We start from the raw sequence: 17,458 nt of genomic DNA, 5'->3' as shown, positions 1-17,458 counted from the left end.
TCGACTGTGATTGGCCACTTTTCATGTCAGTTAAATCACCGCTTCAGAATCTTGGTAGTTTGTAGTATTTTTGCATTAAATTGTCACAAACATTCACAAACATTTTTATTTTTCCAGCCTGAAAATTGCATAGAAGTTATCCTTGATTTAAGCACTTTTAAGCACTTTTTTTTAACCAAAACAAGCCCATTTTCCAGGTATTCCAGGCCTTGAATTTCTAAGAGCCAAATTCAAGCACTTTAATCACCTTGTGTGAACCCTGGAAAGAGACACACACACATAGAGAGAGGCACACAAACAAACACACTCAGACACACACACATACAGAGACATACAAAGAGGCACACAAACAAACACACACAGACACACACACACAGATAAAAACTTAGGTAAACTGTTCATATATGTTCCTGGATGGCCAAATATGACATATTAGCACAAATAATTATTAATAATAATGTATTTGAATTCTAATAGTTGAGATAAACATGTAAGCGGCCATTTTTGCAATATTTAAAAACATATGTTGCAGCATGTGTGACATTTTATACATGTGAAATCCAAATGTGGCCTTGAATGACATCTATATGTAATTTGCACATATTGCATATATCAGATTTGTATGTGGGCATGACGTTATTATAACTCTTCTCAAGAGACGTTACACACATGCTCAGTTAAGCGGTTTTCATTCCCACAATGCTCTTCTTCAGTGGGAACATGAGCAGATCATCTAACACATATTTCTCCTAACGGCGGCCAATCAGAGTGCAGCAGCAGACATTATTAGAAGCTGATTGGCAGAGCTCCAGCAGAGTCACGCATACATAAGAGAGAGAGAAACTGTGATGAGGACACACAGGCTCCTACACAACAGAGAATATCCACACACTGTGACATAAAACACACAACCTTCTGTTCTGAGCAAACACAAAACAACTACAGGAGTGATTTACCCCAGATTAAAACATTATATAATAAAATCTTTCATTTAAACAGCTTTACTATATACTCAGAGAGGACAAAATGACATCTAAACTGCGCCAAAATGTGTGTATACCATAAAAAATAGTTAATAAAGTAAATTAATTTGGCTTATTTAAATAATCTCCCTTTTATTCATGTTGTTATTATAATTATTACTGTTATGAGCTGCTTTTTATCATTTATTTAAAGCTTAGAGCTTAAAAACTGACACACGGAGAATTAAATTCACCTTTAACTGACCTCTCCGAACTCCACACACACACAGACGCACTCACACAAACACACACAAACACACACAAACAGACTCACACACATAAATACACAGACAGACTCTCACACAAACATAGAAACACACAGACAGACTCTCTCACACACACACACACACTCTTTTTTCTCTCACCTCTTTGAGTTTGTTGATCACACACGATCCGTCCGGTCTGGAAAAACCTTTTCCCGGAGCGCGGGAGAGAGGAGCGGGACACACTGAGAAACACACTCCACATGTCTGAGCCGTCTGAGAAACACACACTCACACACAGACACACGCACACACGTGGGCTCGGTCAGACGAGGACACGCATGATCCAGCAGAACACACAGCAGAACACACACACACGCTCAGGCCTACAGGGTGACACCTGCTGCTCTCGGACAACACCGCGATAACACACTGACCACTGAGAGAGAGAGTGTGTCACCCTCACACACACACTTTCTCTTTCTCTGACACACACACACACACACTCTATGAGTTTGTGAGTGTGTGTCATTTTCTCAGTCTTTCTCTTTCACACACTCACACATAAACAGTTGCTATGGTAACAAAACAACTACAGTAATTGATCTGTTGTGGTGATTCTACAGTTGCTATGGTAACACAACTACTACAGCAACTGATCTGTTGTGGTGATTCTACAGTTGCTATGGTAACACAACTACTACAGTAACTGATCTGTTGTGGTGATTCTACAGTTGCTATGGTAACACAACTACTACAGTAACTGACCTGTTGTGGTCATTCTACAGTTGCTATGGTAACACAACTACTCCAGTAACTGACCTGTTGTGGTCATTCTACAGTTACTATGGTAACACAACACCTATAGTAATTGATCTGTTGTGGTGATTCTACAGTTGCTATGGTAACACAACTACTACAGTAACTGATCTGTAGTGGTGATACTGCAGTTGCTATGGTAACACAACTACTACAGTAACTGATCTGTAGTGGTGATACTGCAGTTGCTATGGTAACACAACTACTACAGTAACTGATCTGTTGTGGTGATTCTACAGTTGCTATGGTAACACAACTACTACAGTAACTGATCTGTTGTGGTGATTCTACAGTTGCTATGGTAACACAACTACTACAGTAACTGATCTGTTGTGGTGATTCTACAGTTGCTATGGTAACACAACTACTACAGTAACTGATCTGTTGTGGTGATTCTACGGTTGCTATGGTAACACAACTACTACAGTAACTGATCTGTTGTGGTGATTCTACAGTTGCTATGGTAACACAACTACTACAGTAACTGATCTGTTGTGGTGATTCTACAGTTGCTATGGTAACACAACTACTACAGTAACTGATCTGTTGTGGTGATTCTACAGTTGCTATGATAACACAACTACTACAGTAACTGATCTGTTGTGGTGATTCTACAGTTGCTATGGTAACACAACTACTACAGTAACTGATCTGTTGTGGTGATTCTACAGTTGACAGTGCTTCCCACAGGTTTGGAATATATTTGTTGTGGTAGCTGGATTGAAACACATCCTTTACCCATGGCACATAAATCATTAACTACATGTGACACCATAAATAATGTGATTTTAATAATACTTTATTTATTCACTTTATGTTCTTTAACAATACTTTTATTGATTATGTTTCTTTTCAGTGGGTTAAAGTTTAAAAAAAGGCTGTTAAAATAAAATTATAAATAAATCCACTATTTCTCTTATTTCTATGCTATTTAGAAGTCATAACCACACAGCTGCTCTCTCTCTCTCTCTTTCTCTCTCTCTCTCTCTCTCTAAAGTTCAGGTTGCTTTATTGGCATGACATTCAGTACAGTTTTGTCAATATTATCAAATTAATAACATATGCAGCAAATGAGAAATAAATGACAGGAAAAAATAATAAAAACAGACAATATCTCTAAAATGGATATTCATTAAAAATTAATTAATAATTAGAATAAAAAGTGTAGATCATTTAAATAAGGCAAATAAGCTGATTGAGCATTTCTAATGTTGTACATATTTTGCAGCCAGTTCAGATGTCATTTCCTCCTCTCTAGGCATATGGTAAAGTTTTTTTGAATCGTTCAGGTTAAAGAATCTATTATTTACTTTTTCTCTCGAGCGCTCTGTGTGCACTGTCAGCTGTAAAGCCAAGTGGCTTATTAAAAGAGTAATGCAAAAACACAACTTTAGAAAGCAAAAGCAAAAGGAGATGTAGAAACACCGGCCAGATGCATTTTTAATCCTCAAGAAGGCGCATCTCTGTGGGTCTCTGCAGAGCATGTGAGACTGTCTGCGGAAGTGTTGTTGACAGTTCTTGCACACACACACAATGAGCAGTACGAAATGTGCAGTGCGAGAGAAGATTTTCCACTGGTTAATTGAACGTGAATGTTCTTTGGCGGATACAAAAAAGTGTAAACGGATGATAATATTGACAAAAAAACAAAAACAAATTGTCAGTAAATAAACTTGGGTGGCCGTTAACATACCTGGGCAGCCCGCCCAAGTAAAGTCTGTGTGTGGGAAGTTGCTATGGTAGTAAAAACTAAAATATATCATTACAGTTGATCAGTTCACTATAGTTAATCCTACAGCATGCTGGAACATTCATTAGCAAAGAGCTGTAAATACTATAAAATATACAATATAATACTCTATAGTACAGTTCAAAAATACTATAGTATGTACTGTAAATTACTATGTTATTTTTTCACTGCAACAGTCTCATATGAGTCAATAATCACCATCAGACAGTCAAACAGATACAGAAAAGCTCAGATTCACTCTTTAAACATGTTATCAAACTGATATAGCATGTCTAATGGTTCATAGAGTATATGCAAAACCCTACAAATCAAGATCATTTCCAAAACATCTAAACAGTTAGCAGAGGAGGGGGTTAAATTACAGAGTTATAAACACACATTCAGTATGAGTGAGAGCAGCATGAAGACTCCTCTGCTCTTTTAATTACTGAGGAGCAGACTTTTATCATACTTCTGTCAGCTATTGTTTATTTGTTAATTATGCCCCTGAATGCCTGTTTTATTTTTAACTTACTCCTCTTTATTAATCTTATTACTTTCTTTTTATCGCGTTACGAAAATAAAAAATATAAATGAAAACAGTCTCCAGTCCAGAAGATGTCGCTGCTTGTCCTGCATCTGTGTGTGAGAGTCTGTGAAGAAGACTGAGAGAACATGTGACCTGTGTGTGTGTGTGTTTAGAGTGCAGAAGCAGTTCTGTGTGTATTTCTCATGTCTTCATCTATGAGCTTGTGCACAGGTAAGAAAACCACTTCACTGTTTAACATGAATGTAGATATTATATTCTCAGTCTATGTGCTGATGTTAGTCTTTCTGACCACTTCATTCAGTACAGACTGAGTTGAATGTGAGCAGTAAGTGATGGAGAACTGTCTTTATTTTCTCCTATGTGTGTTCAACAGTTTCCATATAGTTTAGACGCCACCACACACTGGATTAATGTATTATTCAAAGCACTGTGTATTAATATTAGTGGAGAGCTACTGTAGAACTGATATCAGTACACTATTGTTATTTACCCCAATTTAATACAGTACTCTTGTAAGAAAATATCAGGTTGTACAATCACCTCAGCACATTCTTTTACTTGTTTTAAAGGGTACCAGGGTTTCTGCAGATATCATAATGTCAAATGTAAGAGCATTAAGTATTAAATCTAAGAACTATATCACAATATAAAAAACACGCATAAAGAGAAAATGCTAAATCACAACACTAGTGGTAAAATAAATGTATTCTGAACAGAACTGAAGACAGGTGAGACGCACCATTGAACTACAGAAAATTGAGATATTTTTTTAAATGACAGGGGCGGTGAAAAGAAACCCACTGTAAAGTGGAAAGTTTCCGGAACTGCGTCATATCATTAATATCACTGAAGATTTTTAAGCTAATTATTTATTATTATTTATTATATTGATTATAAAGATTTTTATAACCATTCAAGATTTTTTTAATCAAACTTTGAAGCATCACTTGCTTTTGTTTATATCTCAGACAGTTCTACCTATTAAAGTTAAATATTAATGACAGCAGGACATGGGTTGCTCTACAATTATATTTTTAATATGGCAAGAATAAAAGAAAAGAAAGTACCCTTACTAAAAAATATTGACTTTTTTAAATTTTATTTTGCCCACTCAACAATTCTCACATCACTGTCTGGCTAGTTTCTGTCCTCTACTTATAAGCTAAAAAGGCAATAACGGTCCAACATCCCTGTCCATTATCACCAATAAAGCCTAGAAACAGGGCTTCAGTATATTGTAAACTGATAGGTTCAAATATTCCTTTCCAGTTATTAAAGACATCATTTGTTACTTAATTTTAGTTTGTAACTTGTAAATTGTTTTAAATGTAAAATTGTAATATATACATCAGTGTAAAACCTATGACTGGTGGAAAAACATATTCTGTAATATTAAAGCCATCTGGGTCTCCACTTTTGCATGGCCTCTTTTTTATTTTAGAAAACTTATCCCTCAGGTTTTCCCAAACTTTTACAAAACCTTTCCTCCTTTTCCATGGCTATTGTAATTTCTAGCCAAGAATCATTGATCATCTGGTTCTCCCTATGATCACGCATGGACGGATCATAAAGATGTCTGTACAGTCGTACTGTTTCAGATAAAATCTCTTCAAAGTGTTTCATATTCAACTCAAATCAAACGTGGCGCCGCCCGAACTGTTCACCAGAGTCTCAAAACATTTCATGAGCTCCGCCGGCCGAAATCATGTTGCATGCACCCAAAACGAACCTCCGCAAACACAGCGATGACGTCACATTCACCGTGCGCACTGAGTTCAATAACAGAAAGCTGATTGGCTGTTGCATGTTGGGCTACTTTGTAGTTGTAATATTGCAAATTATATTTGGACTAGTGAAATAAAGAACTACAACACAATGAAAGCCAAGCAACAACAACAAAGAATTTAAATGAGCATTAGATGTAGCGTTACATGGACATCGGAAAAATAAGAGCTGTGCAAACATATTTAAGAGTTAGAACAGCCGATTTAAGACTTTTTAAGGCCTAAAATATCCGTTTTTAAATTTAAGACTTTAAGACCCTGCGGAAACCCTGTTAAACACACTAGAAACAATAAACACTAGAAACAGCCCTTTTTGCAGTGCATTGCACTGATTTAACCTCCACAGCTGTAATTAAGGCTTTAATCATATTAACCGTTTTGATTGACCTGAGCTGTTGTTTCTCCTCAGGGTTTTGAGATGAAGGCTTTGCAGGTTCTCCCGGTGGATGCAGTAGACGTGGAGACACAGCGCTGTCGGATGGGCCCGGCTCTGATGTCCAGTTTGGGGCTGCATTTGGGTTCTCCAGTCCTCATCCGTGTCCTGCAGGGCTCATGTCTCTGCACCGCATGGCCCCGGCGGGACCTGGCAGACGGATATCTGCAAATCAGCAGCCAGTGTGCTTCTCCAGACCTGCATAAACACACACTCACAGCACTCACAGTCCACCCAACACAGATCAAACCCCTCACCTGTCTCAAACTCACCTGTGTGAAGTTGAAGGTGTTCGTGCAGCGTCTGGAGCACAAGAAGAGGGTTTCAGAGCGGAGTCTCCAGGAGCTGCTGGACGGTCTGTACGTGCACGAGGGACATCTAGTGGATCTGTCAGGTACGCTTCTGCCGGAGACACATTTACGATTTAATTCACGATATTGACCTAAGATGCATAAAGGTTAACTATAGCAGGTATAGTAACAATACAATAACAGTGCACTATTTACTATATAACTACTTCATGTAAAAGAGTAGTTGTATAGTTTATGAGCAGACCCAAACAGAATCTGCAGACATTTTGGCTATTTCAGTGCAGAATTTTGTGCAAAATCTATTTATTTATGCTGAATGATTTTGGGAGTTTAGTAACTAAAACATTTACTGAATTGAATTTTAAATGCTTAAGCTTTAATCGTGGTATACAGTCAGTGGCGGATTTAGGCATGGGCAATATGGGTGACGGCCCAGGGCAGCAGCTTGCTGGGGGCGGCACAGGGAGACAAAAAATGTGCCCCATTATAGAGCAGATAACCAAGAATAAAGACAAGGGGCCATTCACATTTGGCGTCTTTTGCACACGCAAGTCTGTTATTCTTTATGTGCAACTGACACAAGCTGGTGAAAACAAATTGACGCATGTGCACAGAAAGCCATTCCCACACGCCCCCTGATCCTGGTTGTTTACATGCACACCTATGCAAGTCGACAAAACTTAAGTTTATATATAATATGATGATGATGATACTTTGACTAAGCATGGCTATAAAGCAGAAAGGAGGAATAATGAGTCAGGGAGGTAACTAAGACATCATAATACTAATTCTCTGCCATGAGTCGGGTCTAGGACAACAGATAATTCTGTAAAACATATTTTTTTGTGTAATTGAGCTGTTATAATTAATGTTCATGCAAAAGTCTTAGAATATTACTCCAGTTGTGTCTTTACATTATTTTTCAGTTACATTTAGGATTGATTTGTTATTTTTTAGAATAATAGTTTAATATTAATAATAATAATAATAATAATAAATAGTTATATTTATTGAAAATAAAGAAACATATTTAAATTTAGGCCTATTGATAATAATTATTTTAAATCTATATATTTAAATGTTTTAAAGTCAACCACATAGTGTCTTTATTTCTTGGGGGATGCGGGAAGGGGGATGTAGGGGTGGATTATGATTTAATTCCTGAAGCTTTTATCACGGTATAGGGTATTACATTCTTAGATTAATGTCTGTCTGAGGAATTGGGCGGGGCTAACACACTTAACCACACCCCTCCAGCTGTCAGTTTTGACAACAAACAGAAATGGTGAGGAGGAGGAGTCTGTAGTCTGTGGTTGTATTAACTCTCCCCAAACACTTTTCCCCATCTTTCTGAATGAAACGCCTACTTTACTACATCCAATCAGCTCACAGTTGAAAAAACAAGCCCCGCCTACTGTTTTCTCATTTAATATTTTGTTTCTATAGGAACCACTTCTAACTTTTCACATCATATCGCTCAACACTATGCATGTTCACTATCACTATATATTGACATGCTGAATTTCCTCCTATGTCAGGTGTGAAAGCGGAGATCAGGTGTGTGCTGGTTCAGAAGGTGAACTCAGGCTCGCAGAGAGCAGGTCTAATAACTGCTCGAACCTGTGTGGATATTAGCACGATACAGACGGTCAAACACCTGGACAGGCAACGGCAGCAGGTCTCAGAGGCGCCTCTTGGTGGCATGGAGGATGTGTATGCATCACTGAAGGAAATGATCACCTTTCCTCTTCGTTATCCTGGAAGTCTGTGTCAGCTGGGTCTGTCCTGCCCACGAGGCCTGCTGCTGATTGGGCCGCCTGGCGTGGGGAAGACCCTGCTGGTGCGCTGCGTGGCTAATGACATTGGTGCGACTTTAGTTACTGTGAACGGGCCGGAGGTCACCGGGTCTCGACCCGGAGAGAGCGAGGAGAACCTGCGCCGTGTGTTTGATCAGGCTCGAGACGCTGCTGATGAGGGTCCGTGTGTTCTGCTGATCGATGAGATCGACTCGCTGTGCCCACGGAGGACAGGGAGCAGCAGCGCTCCAGAAAACAGGCTAGTCGCGCAGCTGCTAACGCTAATGGATGCCATCGGTAGCCATGAAGGCTTCGTTATTATTGGAGCCACAAACCAGCCTGACGCCCTTGACCCAGCACTCAGGAGACCCGGACGCTTCGACAGAGAGGTAATTATGTGTCAGGGATATAGTAGATCCAGCAGGTTGTTACCTCAGAATAAAGCCTGACAGGTTTATCAGCAGCCCGATGTGAAGCGCAACACTGCTGTAGAAGACTGAAGGGTTTATTCTGAGATAAGAACCGTCTGAATGTACAGTACAGCCACAAAACATAAAAATTAGACACTAAACATTGTTCTGAGTCATAATAGTATATTAGTTCTTTAATTAAATGGAAAGCTGACAGAAACTAAAACAGCTGATGGAGTATACACTAACCTGCGCATTATTCAGACACTAGATGGAGACAAACAGACTAAAACAGCTGATGGAGTATACACTAACCTGCGCATTATTCAGACACTAGATGGAGACAAACAGACTAAAACAGCTGATGGAGTATACACTAACCTGCGCATTATTCAGACACTAGATGGAGATAAACAGACTAAAACAGCTGATGGAGTATACACTAACCTGCGCATTATTCAGACACTAGATGGAGATAAACAGACTAAAACAGCTGATGGAGTATACACTAACCTGAGCATTATTCAGACACTAGATGGAGACAGACTAAAACAGCTGATGGAGTATACACTAACCTGCGCATTATTCAGACACTAGATGGAGACAAACAGACTAAAACAGCTGATGGAGTATACACTAACCTGCGCATTATTCAGACACTAGATGGAGACAAACAGACTAAAACAGCTGATGGAGTATACACTAACCTGCGCATTATTCAGACACTAGATGGAGACAAACAGTCAAAAACACAAAGCTGACAGAAACGAAAATAGCCTAATGAAGCTTGTAGTAACCTACGTATATTTATTTTATTTACAAGACAGAGCACAACAAGATGTCATATGATTCAGATACGTATGAATGTGTATGTATATGAAAGTATTCACTGACGATTAAGGTTATTCAGTGGTTGTTATCTGGGAATAACATGCCCTTTAAATGTTGCGACTGACCAATCCGAATCAAGTATTCCAAACAGCTGTGTAATAATGATGATAATAATGATCGGCTTCTTTGCTTCAGGTTAGCGAAGCTCATTTTGACTGACCGCAATAATTTTGACAGATTAATACTCTCAGGTAAACTGTCAGGTAAAATTTATTTCATGGCATTGTCAGATATTTTTATTTCAAGCTATTTTTAAATATTTGCTGCATGAGCAAAAAATTGCAGTTTGAGGGAAACTAATGTTTATTTGAATAATAATTTTGTAAATATACAAATTGTTTAAAATAATACTCGTATTTTTTATTAATGAAAAAATAAATGTATATTTTTTGGGTTATATGTGCCATCAATTATAGTTCTTAGAAAGAAAATAAGAATTGGCAAAAATCTGCAGATCACACATGTCTAATAATCATAATTAGCCAAGAAAATTGCAATATGCAAAAACAACTTTTATTGAATTGATATTGAATCGAGAGCTTATGTTATGATTGTGTGTTTTGCAGGTGATCGTCGGCGTTCCCTCGCTGCTACAGAGACGCAGTATCCTAAAGTGTGTGTGTCGAGAAATGCCGCTCTCTCCTGATGTCGATCTAAACACTTTAGCTGAAATGACCTGCGGATATGTCGGGGCGGATTTGAGCGCGCTCAGTAGAGAGGCAGCGCTGCAGGCCATGCGACAGTCGCAGGTGGAATTAATCATTTAAATTAATCATTTAAATAAAAATACATATCTCTTATTTATATATGTATAAATGAGGTGTTGTGGTTCAGATGGGGGCGTGTGAGGCGGTGTCGATGCAGCACTTCATGCAAGCGTTGCGACTCGTGCAGCCGTCGTGTTTGAGGAGCAGCATTGGAGCGACTGACTTTAAACCCATTGGCTGGGAGCAGATCGGCGGACTCGAGGACGTCAAACTCAAACTTAAACAGGTACGGCACTTAAATGTGTCCTTAGTTTAAAAAAAAGATTAAATATTTCATGTCGTATGTTGCTGCGAATTTAATGTTTTTCTATGTTGTTTTTTTGTATGTTGCTGGTTTCTAAATGCCCTTAATTTTAAGTAAATGTTTTAAAATCATAAGATGTTATTTATTCATCATTACAATCAGCAAACACTAACAGCGAGGTGTTCTAGTGTGAGTATTATGCGGTATTTACGGTCCATCATTGCACTTTAAACAGAAGCTGCTGAGGCTCTTGCTGCTGATAAAGAATAAGGATATATTTAATTATCTATTAAAACAGCACTAGATTATCCTGCTTCAATATATGTGACATTACATAAGGGCTAGCTCAAAACTAATCTAACTGTAATCCAAAAGTAGTCAGATTACATTTCCATAAGCATGTAATCTAATGCTGGGTTCACACCAGATGTGGAATGAAGTATTCAGAAGCAAGTAAGTCAAAGCAAACAGGTGAATAGAGGTGAATTATCATGAATGTGTGATGCATTTGTCTCAATAACGTCTACTTAGCAAGTTCAAATAATAGAACTCAAGTTAAATATTTAGCATCAGGGAAAAACCAGAGTGAGTGACGCAGTGCTCTGTGTTTGGTGTGAACCCAGCATAATATATTATATTACTGACCACATATGTCATGCAATTTGTAACATTATAATACCTGATAAGTAATCCACCAGCTCTGCTAATGATGTGCTGAATGTGTGTGTTTCAGAGTATCGAGTGGCCCATGAGGTTTCCAGAAGCGTTTGTGCGTTTGGGTATTTCTCGACCCAGAGGCGTGCTGCTGTACGGGCCGCCTGGATGTGCCAAAACCACCCTGGTGAAAGCAGCCGCCTCTTCATCACACTGCAGCTTCTTCTCCCTCAGCGGAGCCGAGCTCTTCTCTCCTTATGTGGGAGACTCCGAGAAAACACTGGCGCAGGTCTGACACACACACAGTTCACACATACAGTGCATATAGAACATCATCATCATACCCCTTTGAAATACTGACTTCATTTGTCACACAGCCTGAAATCAAATCACATTGCAAATAACTTTTCCAGCCTTTGAAATGTTTTTGCAGCCTTCGTTTCTCCAAACTTGTGCTCCTCTACAGCTTAATCCCAAAGCTCATTTGAAAGCAGGGTGTAATGTGAGTTAAGGTGTAGATTTTCACAGGGTATGATGATTTGATTAAACCTCCTAGGGCTTAGTGGCCACATACATGGACAGCACATTTTAGCTCTTAAGAGGTTATTTAAAATACTTTGAATGTTTTATATTCTGGTACAGACATGCGGTGTCATCCTGCAACTGTTTTGCAGCATATCAAATGTCCCAAACACTATTTTTACTGTCCAAAATGGGGAAAAAATGTTGTTTTTACTCTCTGATATTCAAAACATGTAAAAAAAAAAATGTATATGTTATATATGCATTAAAAACAGTCAGGAAAAAGTGTTATGTAAATTCGGATCACGAGTCCACATAAAGTATATGGACATCATTCTCTAAAAGTACATCATATCAAAAGATGATCCTTAGGTTTTATTCTAATTAGGTTCCAATAAGCCCAAATAGCAAAGAGAAATAAAAAAATGCATGTAAAAAAAAAGACCTTGGGCCTTAACTGGATAGGCACCGTACTAGCAGTTGGAAAAACAAAAATGATCCATCACAATTCTTTCTCTAGTGATTCTGAATCAATTCTCAAAAGTTCAGAATCGATTGTGCATTCAATTTAATTTGCTGTGGTTTAGATTGAGGGTTTTCATAGCACCTGTATGTTAATATTCCCTGTTACTTTTAGTTTGCTATGAGGGAAGGACGCACAAAAGAAAGCCCCACCCCCTACTCAATATTCCGTTTCAGTGTGAAGTACATCAACACACTAAAATAAATGTCTTAGCAACTTTTCAATCCGTTTTCAAAAGGTGGCGTGCCTTTACAGGGCTCAAAATAGCATGTTTTCAAATTTAATCTATGCAATCTCAAAATATATTTGGTAGCATTTGTGCAAGTGCATAAAATTGTTGCTGTGTGACCTGTTTTCACTGCAAAATTGTTCCCTGCATGGGCAGATTTAGGGGACATTCACACAGAATGCATCTTTGCACCTAAAATACACAAAACACAGCACTTAGGATTGGTTTAACACAGTTACCAAACCAAAAGATTAATTAGGAGCCCTGCTTTAACATGCATCACGGTGCGTTTTCGCATTTTCAGGTAAACAGAGATTATTTAAAAACTAATGCGGGGAAAACGTTCTATATAAAAACACCTGTGTATGTGTGGACATGGCCTCAGATGCATAATATTAGTGTGTGTGTGTGTGTGTGTGTGTGTGTGCCGGTCAGCTGTTTGCTCTAATATCTGTGTGTGTGTTTACCGGTCAGCTGTTTGCTCAGGCGCGAGCGTGTGCTCCATCCATCGTGTTCCTGGATGAGGTGGACAGTATGGTGGGCTCTCGAGAGGACGGCTCTTCTTCTTCCCACAGCGTGCAGTCGCAGGTTCTGTCGGTTCTGCTGACGGAGCTGGACGGAGTAGGCGTACGGACGTTGGAGAGACGGAGCACTGGCAAAAAGATGGCTCTGTTAGAAGGTGGAGATCAGGAGGACGTCAGACTGCATCAGGTCAGAGGAGAGGATTATTCATGCGTTTATCCACTGAGGAAATTCTGTCTGGCTTTACATGTTTCAACTCAAACTCAGAGGAAAAAAAACAATAAATGTACAGTACTGCGCAAAAGTGCCAATGTTCAATATTCGCCTAGAATGAAGTTCTTCTGTAAATTATATTGGTCTCAGCTATTTAATTAAAGTGTTGATTGAAGGAACGGGGCCTAAAGAAAGGTCAGAAGATTTTTTCTTTTACTTTAATCTATGATATGATTATAAACATGTACAATATTGATTTTGTGGGCACTGCAAAATATCAATTATTTATTATTTTTTAAACTTTGGGTGCTGTTTAACAATATTCACATTGTTGTATTCATTAGCAGCAAATACTTAAATACCTAATACACAATTAATTTTTTAACATGCACATTTTCACATTGTTAATCTGGCCTACGATGCTGAAAATACTGTGATCATGTATAGGCCTTTTGTTCATTAATCCTGTACAGTAAAACTTCATTTGTTAATATCAGTTAATTTAACTATAGTCAATCAGAATCAGAATCAGAAAGAGCTTTATTGCCAGGTGTGTTCACACATACGAGGAATTTGTTTTGGTGACAGAGCTTCTACAGTGCAACAGGATTACAGAGACAGGACAAAAAACTGATAATAAATATATTTAAAAATATAGAAGTAAGTAGTGAGTGCAAATATACAGATTGACAAGTGTATGTACATGTTTATTACTATATACAACATTATATGTGCAGCTGTAATGTGCAAATTGGCATGTAAAGTGTGTTGTTAAATAAGTGTATATGTGTATAAAAGTGTATAGCAAGTAGTGATGTTGGCTCCACAATTATTATCATCAAGTAACGACAAACGAAAAAGCATTCAGTAATCTCAGCTGATGTAAATTTCTAAATTAATCCCTAATAAAGCATTCAAATTAAACTAATACAATTCAGTTGTTTTTTTTATTACATATAACTAAAATACCATATAAAGTCCTACATGAGGATAATAGTTTGATTACGGTGTTTACATCTGTACTGAACTTCAATAATGCGACTTTGATTTGTGTTTAATACAATTATGGCATAATAGACTCTTAATCATATTACAATCAGAGTATTGGTGTCCATGTAAATGCACTCATGGTTGAAGTGATGCATCTTGTGTGCATGTGACTTACATTTCAGATGGAGCTGCAGGAAGTGTGTAATAAGGATGTTTTGATTGTGGCCGCCACTAACAGACCCGAGGCTCTGGACAGTGCTCTGCTCAGACCCGGACGACTCGACCAGATCATACACGTGCCTCCTCCTGACCTCCAGGTGACGTGCACACACACAAACACGCATGCAAGCCTTTCAAACACCAGTCACTCCTCAGAGACACCCATTTCACTGATCAAAAACATCTAATTTAATTAATGCATGGATGGATTGTTCACAATATTAAACAGCCATATTGACTTTTTTATATTCATATGACAGGCAACATTAATGGCGTAAATGTTAAGAAGATCGATACATTGCAATAAGACTTTCACCTGAATTAAAAGAATGCAATCTTTAAAAACAAGTATCAGTAAAGTCATAGCACAGCTTTTGCTTCTGTAGAAAGTCAAGTGTGACTCCAGCTTTAGATTGGGAGTATGCATAAAGGAAAAATCTATGTTTTGTTTTCAGTTGCATCCCAAATAACACACTATGCACTCATAGACTCAGCTGTGTAGTGTATGAGATTAGTGTAGTCCCAAATAGTACACTAAAGGTGTTTTTTACTAAGCGGAAATTCACATTTAACAGTCGATAAATTAATCAAATAAATAACCAAATTAACAAACAGTAGCTGTCATGAGTCCAACTGCATTCATCATCAGGAGGTGGTGTAACTGGCTCTGTAAGAGAATTTAGTTTGTACAATCCAAAATAAATAATCCAACCTTATTAGTCGATAACTCCTCCCCTACACCAGCTGTTCCTCCCCTTCATCATCAGCTCCTCCTTTTTATCAGTGGCTCCTCCCATTTATCAGCAGCTGCTTCTCTTTATAAGCTCCTCCCTTTCATAATCAGCCCCTTCCCTTCTTCTGTAGCCATAATGGTAGCTCCTTCATCAGTAGCTCCTTCATTTCATCAAAAGCTCCTCCTTTAAATCAGTAGCCCCTCCCCTTCATTTCAATTCAGTTGAATTGAATTGCTTGCCTTAACAAGTAGCCCCTCCCATTCATCATTATCTTCTCTCCTTCCACTCTGAGTGCCTGAATAGTTCAATATTTCACAGACTTTTATCAGTTGAGTAAGTACATCATCGGTGTAATTAAAATGCACTTATTCTGTTCTGAATTTACAGTATTTATGCTATAAAACTGCAGAATACTGCAAAAGTATGTGACTTGGCATGAATCTTTCCGTGTGTGTGTGTGTGTGTATATATTCTCATGTACGCCTCATCAACAGGCTCGTCTGGCTGTGCTGCGCATTTGCTCTAACAGCGTCCCGCTGCATCAGGATGTGTGTTTGGAGGATCTGGCGGGTCAAACAGAGCTCTTCTCTGGAGCTGATCTGGAAAACCTTTGTAAAGAGGTAAAGCACACACACTCACCATAATAAACTCATTTGTTTCCGCTGAGATGTGTAAAGCTGGACTCTTGTGTATGTCTCAGGCGGCTCTGTTGGCTCTGCGTGAGGATGGACTCGCCGTTTCTTGCGTGAGACAGAAGTATTTTCTGAAGGCGCTTCAGATGTTGAGTCCGTCATTGAGTCCTGAACAACTTCAGCAGAACATACACACAGCTCTCCAATAAACATGTTTACAATAAAGAAGGTTTGTTGTCATCCATGCTTCCAGTGGTCATTCTTAATGTCATTAGCTAAAGGGCAAAATATTAAAATAACAACTGCATTTGAATGAACACTTAATAGTAATAAATAATTACATTTTTAAGTCATAAAAGTTCAAAAGTCTTGTAATAGTTACACTTAAAGATATATGAAAAACATGCAAATAAATATGTATATGATGATAAATATAATAAAAGTACAAATGGTTGCTGCCTGCTGTTGCTTTTGGTTGACCTGTGATTAATAATGATATACTAATTCCTATATACAGAAATTTTAATTGCCTAGACTTCATTTATAAATTTAACAGCATTGTAATTATATTAAAATTGCACTACAAATAGGTTTAGGTTATTTTATTTAACATTTATAATCTTAAAACAATGATCACTGAACCTTTATCGTCCTCCAGTGTTTAATAATAGCATCATAAGGGTTTTTTAATCTATATGATTTTAATGTATGTATCATCTCACAGAAATTAACATGGCCAATGTAGATATGTATAAAATGCCGTAAATATAGATAAGAAATACATCATATTAAATACTTTTCCCAGAATGAATATCAAAAGAACATTATTAAGAAAGCAGTGGCTAAGTAAATAACTTCAGTGCCTAAAACAGTAAATACCACAGATAGTTATTCGTTATGTATATGAAAGTGTGTTTTTACAAGTTATCGTAAATTACTTTAATTAATCTTTTGAGGTAATTACGTTATTATGGTTATACAACTATGGTACTGTCAATAAATTACGTAATTCTGTAGTTTTCTACAACTATATGGTATATTATACAATTCACCACAGTTTACTGCAGTAAAACTAAAGTAGCCTATATAACAGTATTTATTACAGTTTATCAATTGACGATAGTTAATAATACAGTATGCTGCAGTAAGAGTTGTATACAGAATACTTTAGGATGGTTCAAAATAAGCTACTATAATTTATTCTAATGCATGAGAACCATTAAATATCTAAATAAAAAATGAACGGAAAACTGACCGCTTC

General features: G+C 37.7%; 2 protein-coding genes across 2 annotated transcripts in view; one reads left to right on the top strand and one right to left on the bottom strand.

Moving 5' to 3' along the window:
* The window catches only part of LOC130245604 (NAD(P) transhydrogenase, mitochondrial-like), a 28,631-nt gene extending 26,969 nt beyond the window's left edge, over positions 1 to 1,662 (bottom strand). The window contains exon 1 of the mRNA XM_056478357.1: positions 1,388 to 1,662. Within this exon, the coding sequence (XP_056334332.1) occupies positions 1,388 to 1,490 (103 nt within the window). The 5' untranslated portion in view covers positions 1,491 to 1,662. The remainder of the gene's footprint in view (positions 1 to 1,387) is intronic.
* A 2,776-nt stretch (positions 1,663 to 4,438) lies between these two features.
* Positions 4,439 to 16,424, top strand: afg2b (AFG2 AAA ATPase homolog B). Its single transcript, XM_056478355.1, has 10 exons — positions 4,439 to 4,533; positions 6,517 to 6,934; positions 8,390 to 9,036; positions 10,515 to 10,697; positions 10,783 to 10,941; positions 11,693 to 11,902; positions 13,362 to 13,598; positions 14,795 to 14,929; positions 16,060 to 16,185; positions 16,266 to 16,424. The coding sequence occupies exons 2-10, from the start codon at positions 6,526 to 6,528 to the stop codon at positions 16,404 to 16,406; spliced, it is 2,247 nt and encodes a 748-aa protein (XP_056334330.1). The 5' UTR covers positions 4,439 to 4,533; positions 6,517 to 6,525; the 3' UTR covers positions 16,407 to 16,424.
* The last annotated feature ends 1,034 nt before the right edge of the window (positions 16,425 to 17,458 follow it).

The sequence above is a fragment of the Danio aesculapii genome, chromosome 18 (genome assembly GCF_903798145.1).
Source record: "Danio aesculapii chromosome 18, fDanAes4.1, whole genome shotgun sequence".
Lineage (NCBI taxonomy): Eukaryota > Metazoa > Chordata > Actinopteri > Cypriniformes > Danionidae > Danio > Danio aesculapii.
This window is presented reverse-complemented; position numbering and strand designations above follow the sequence as displayed.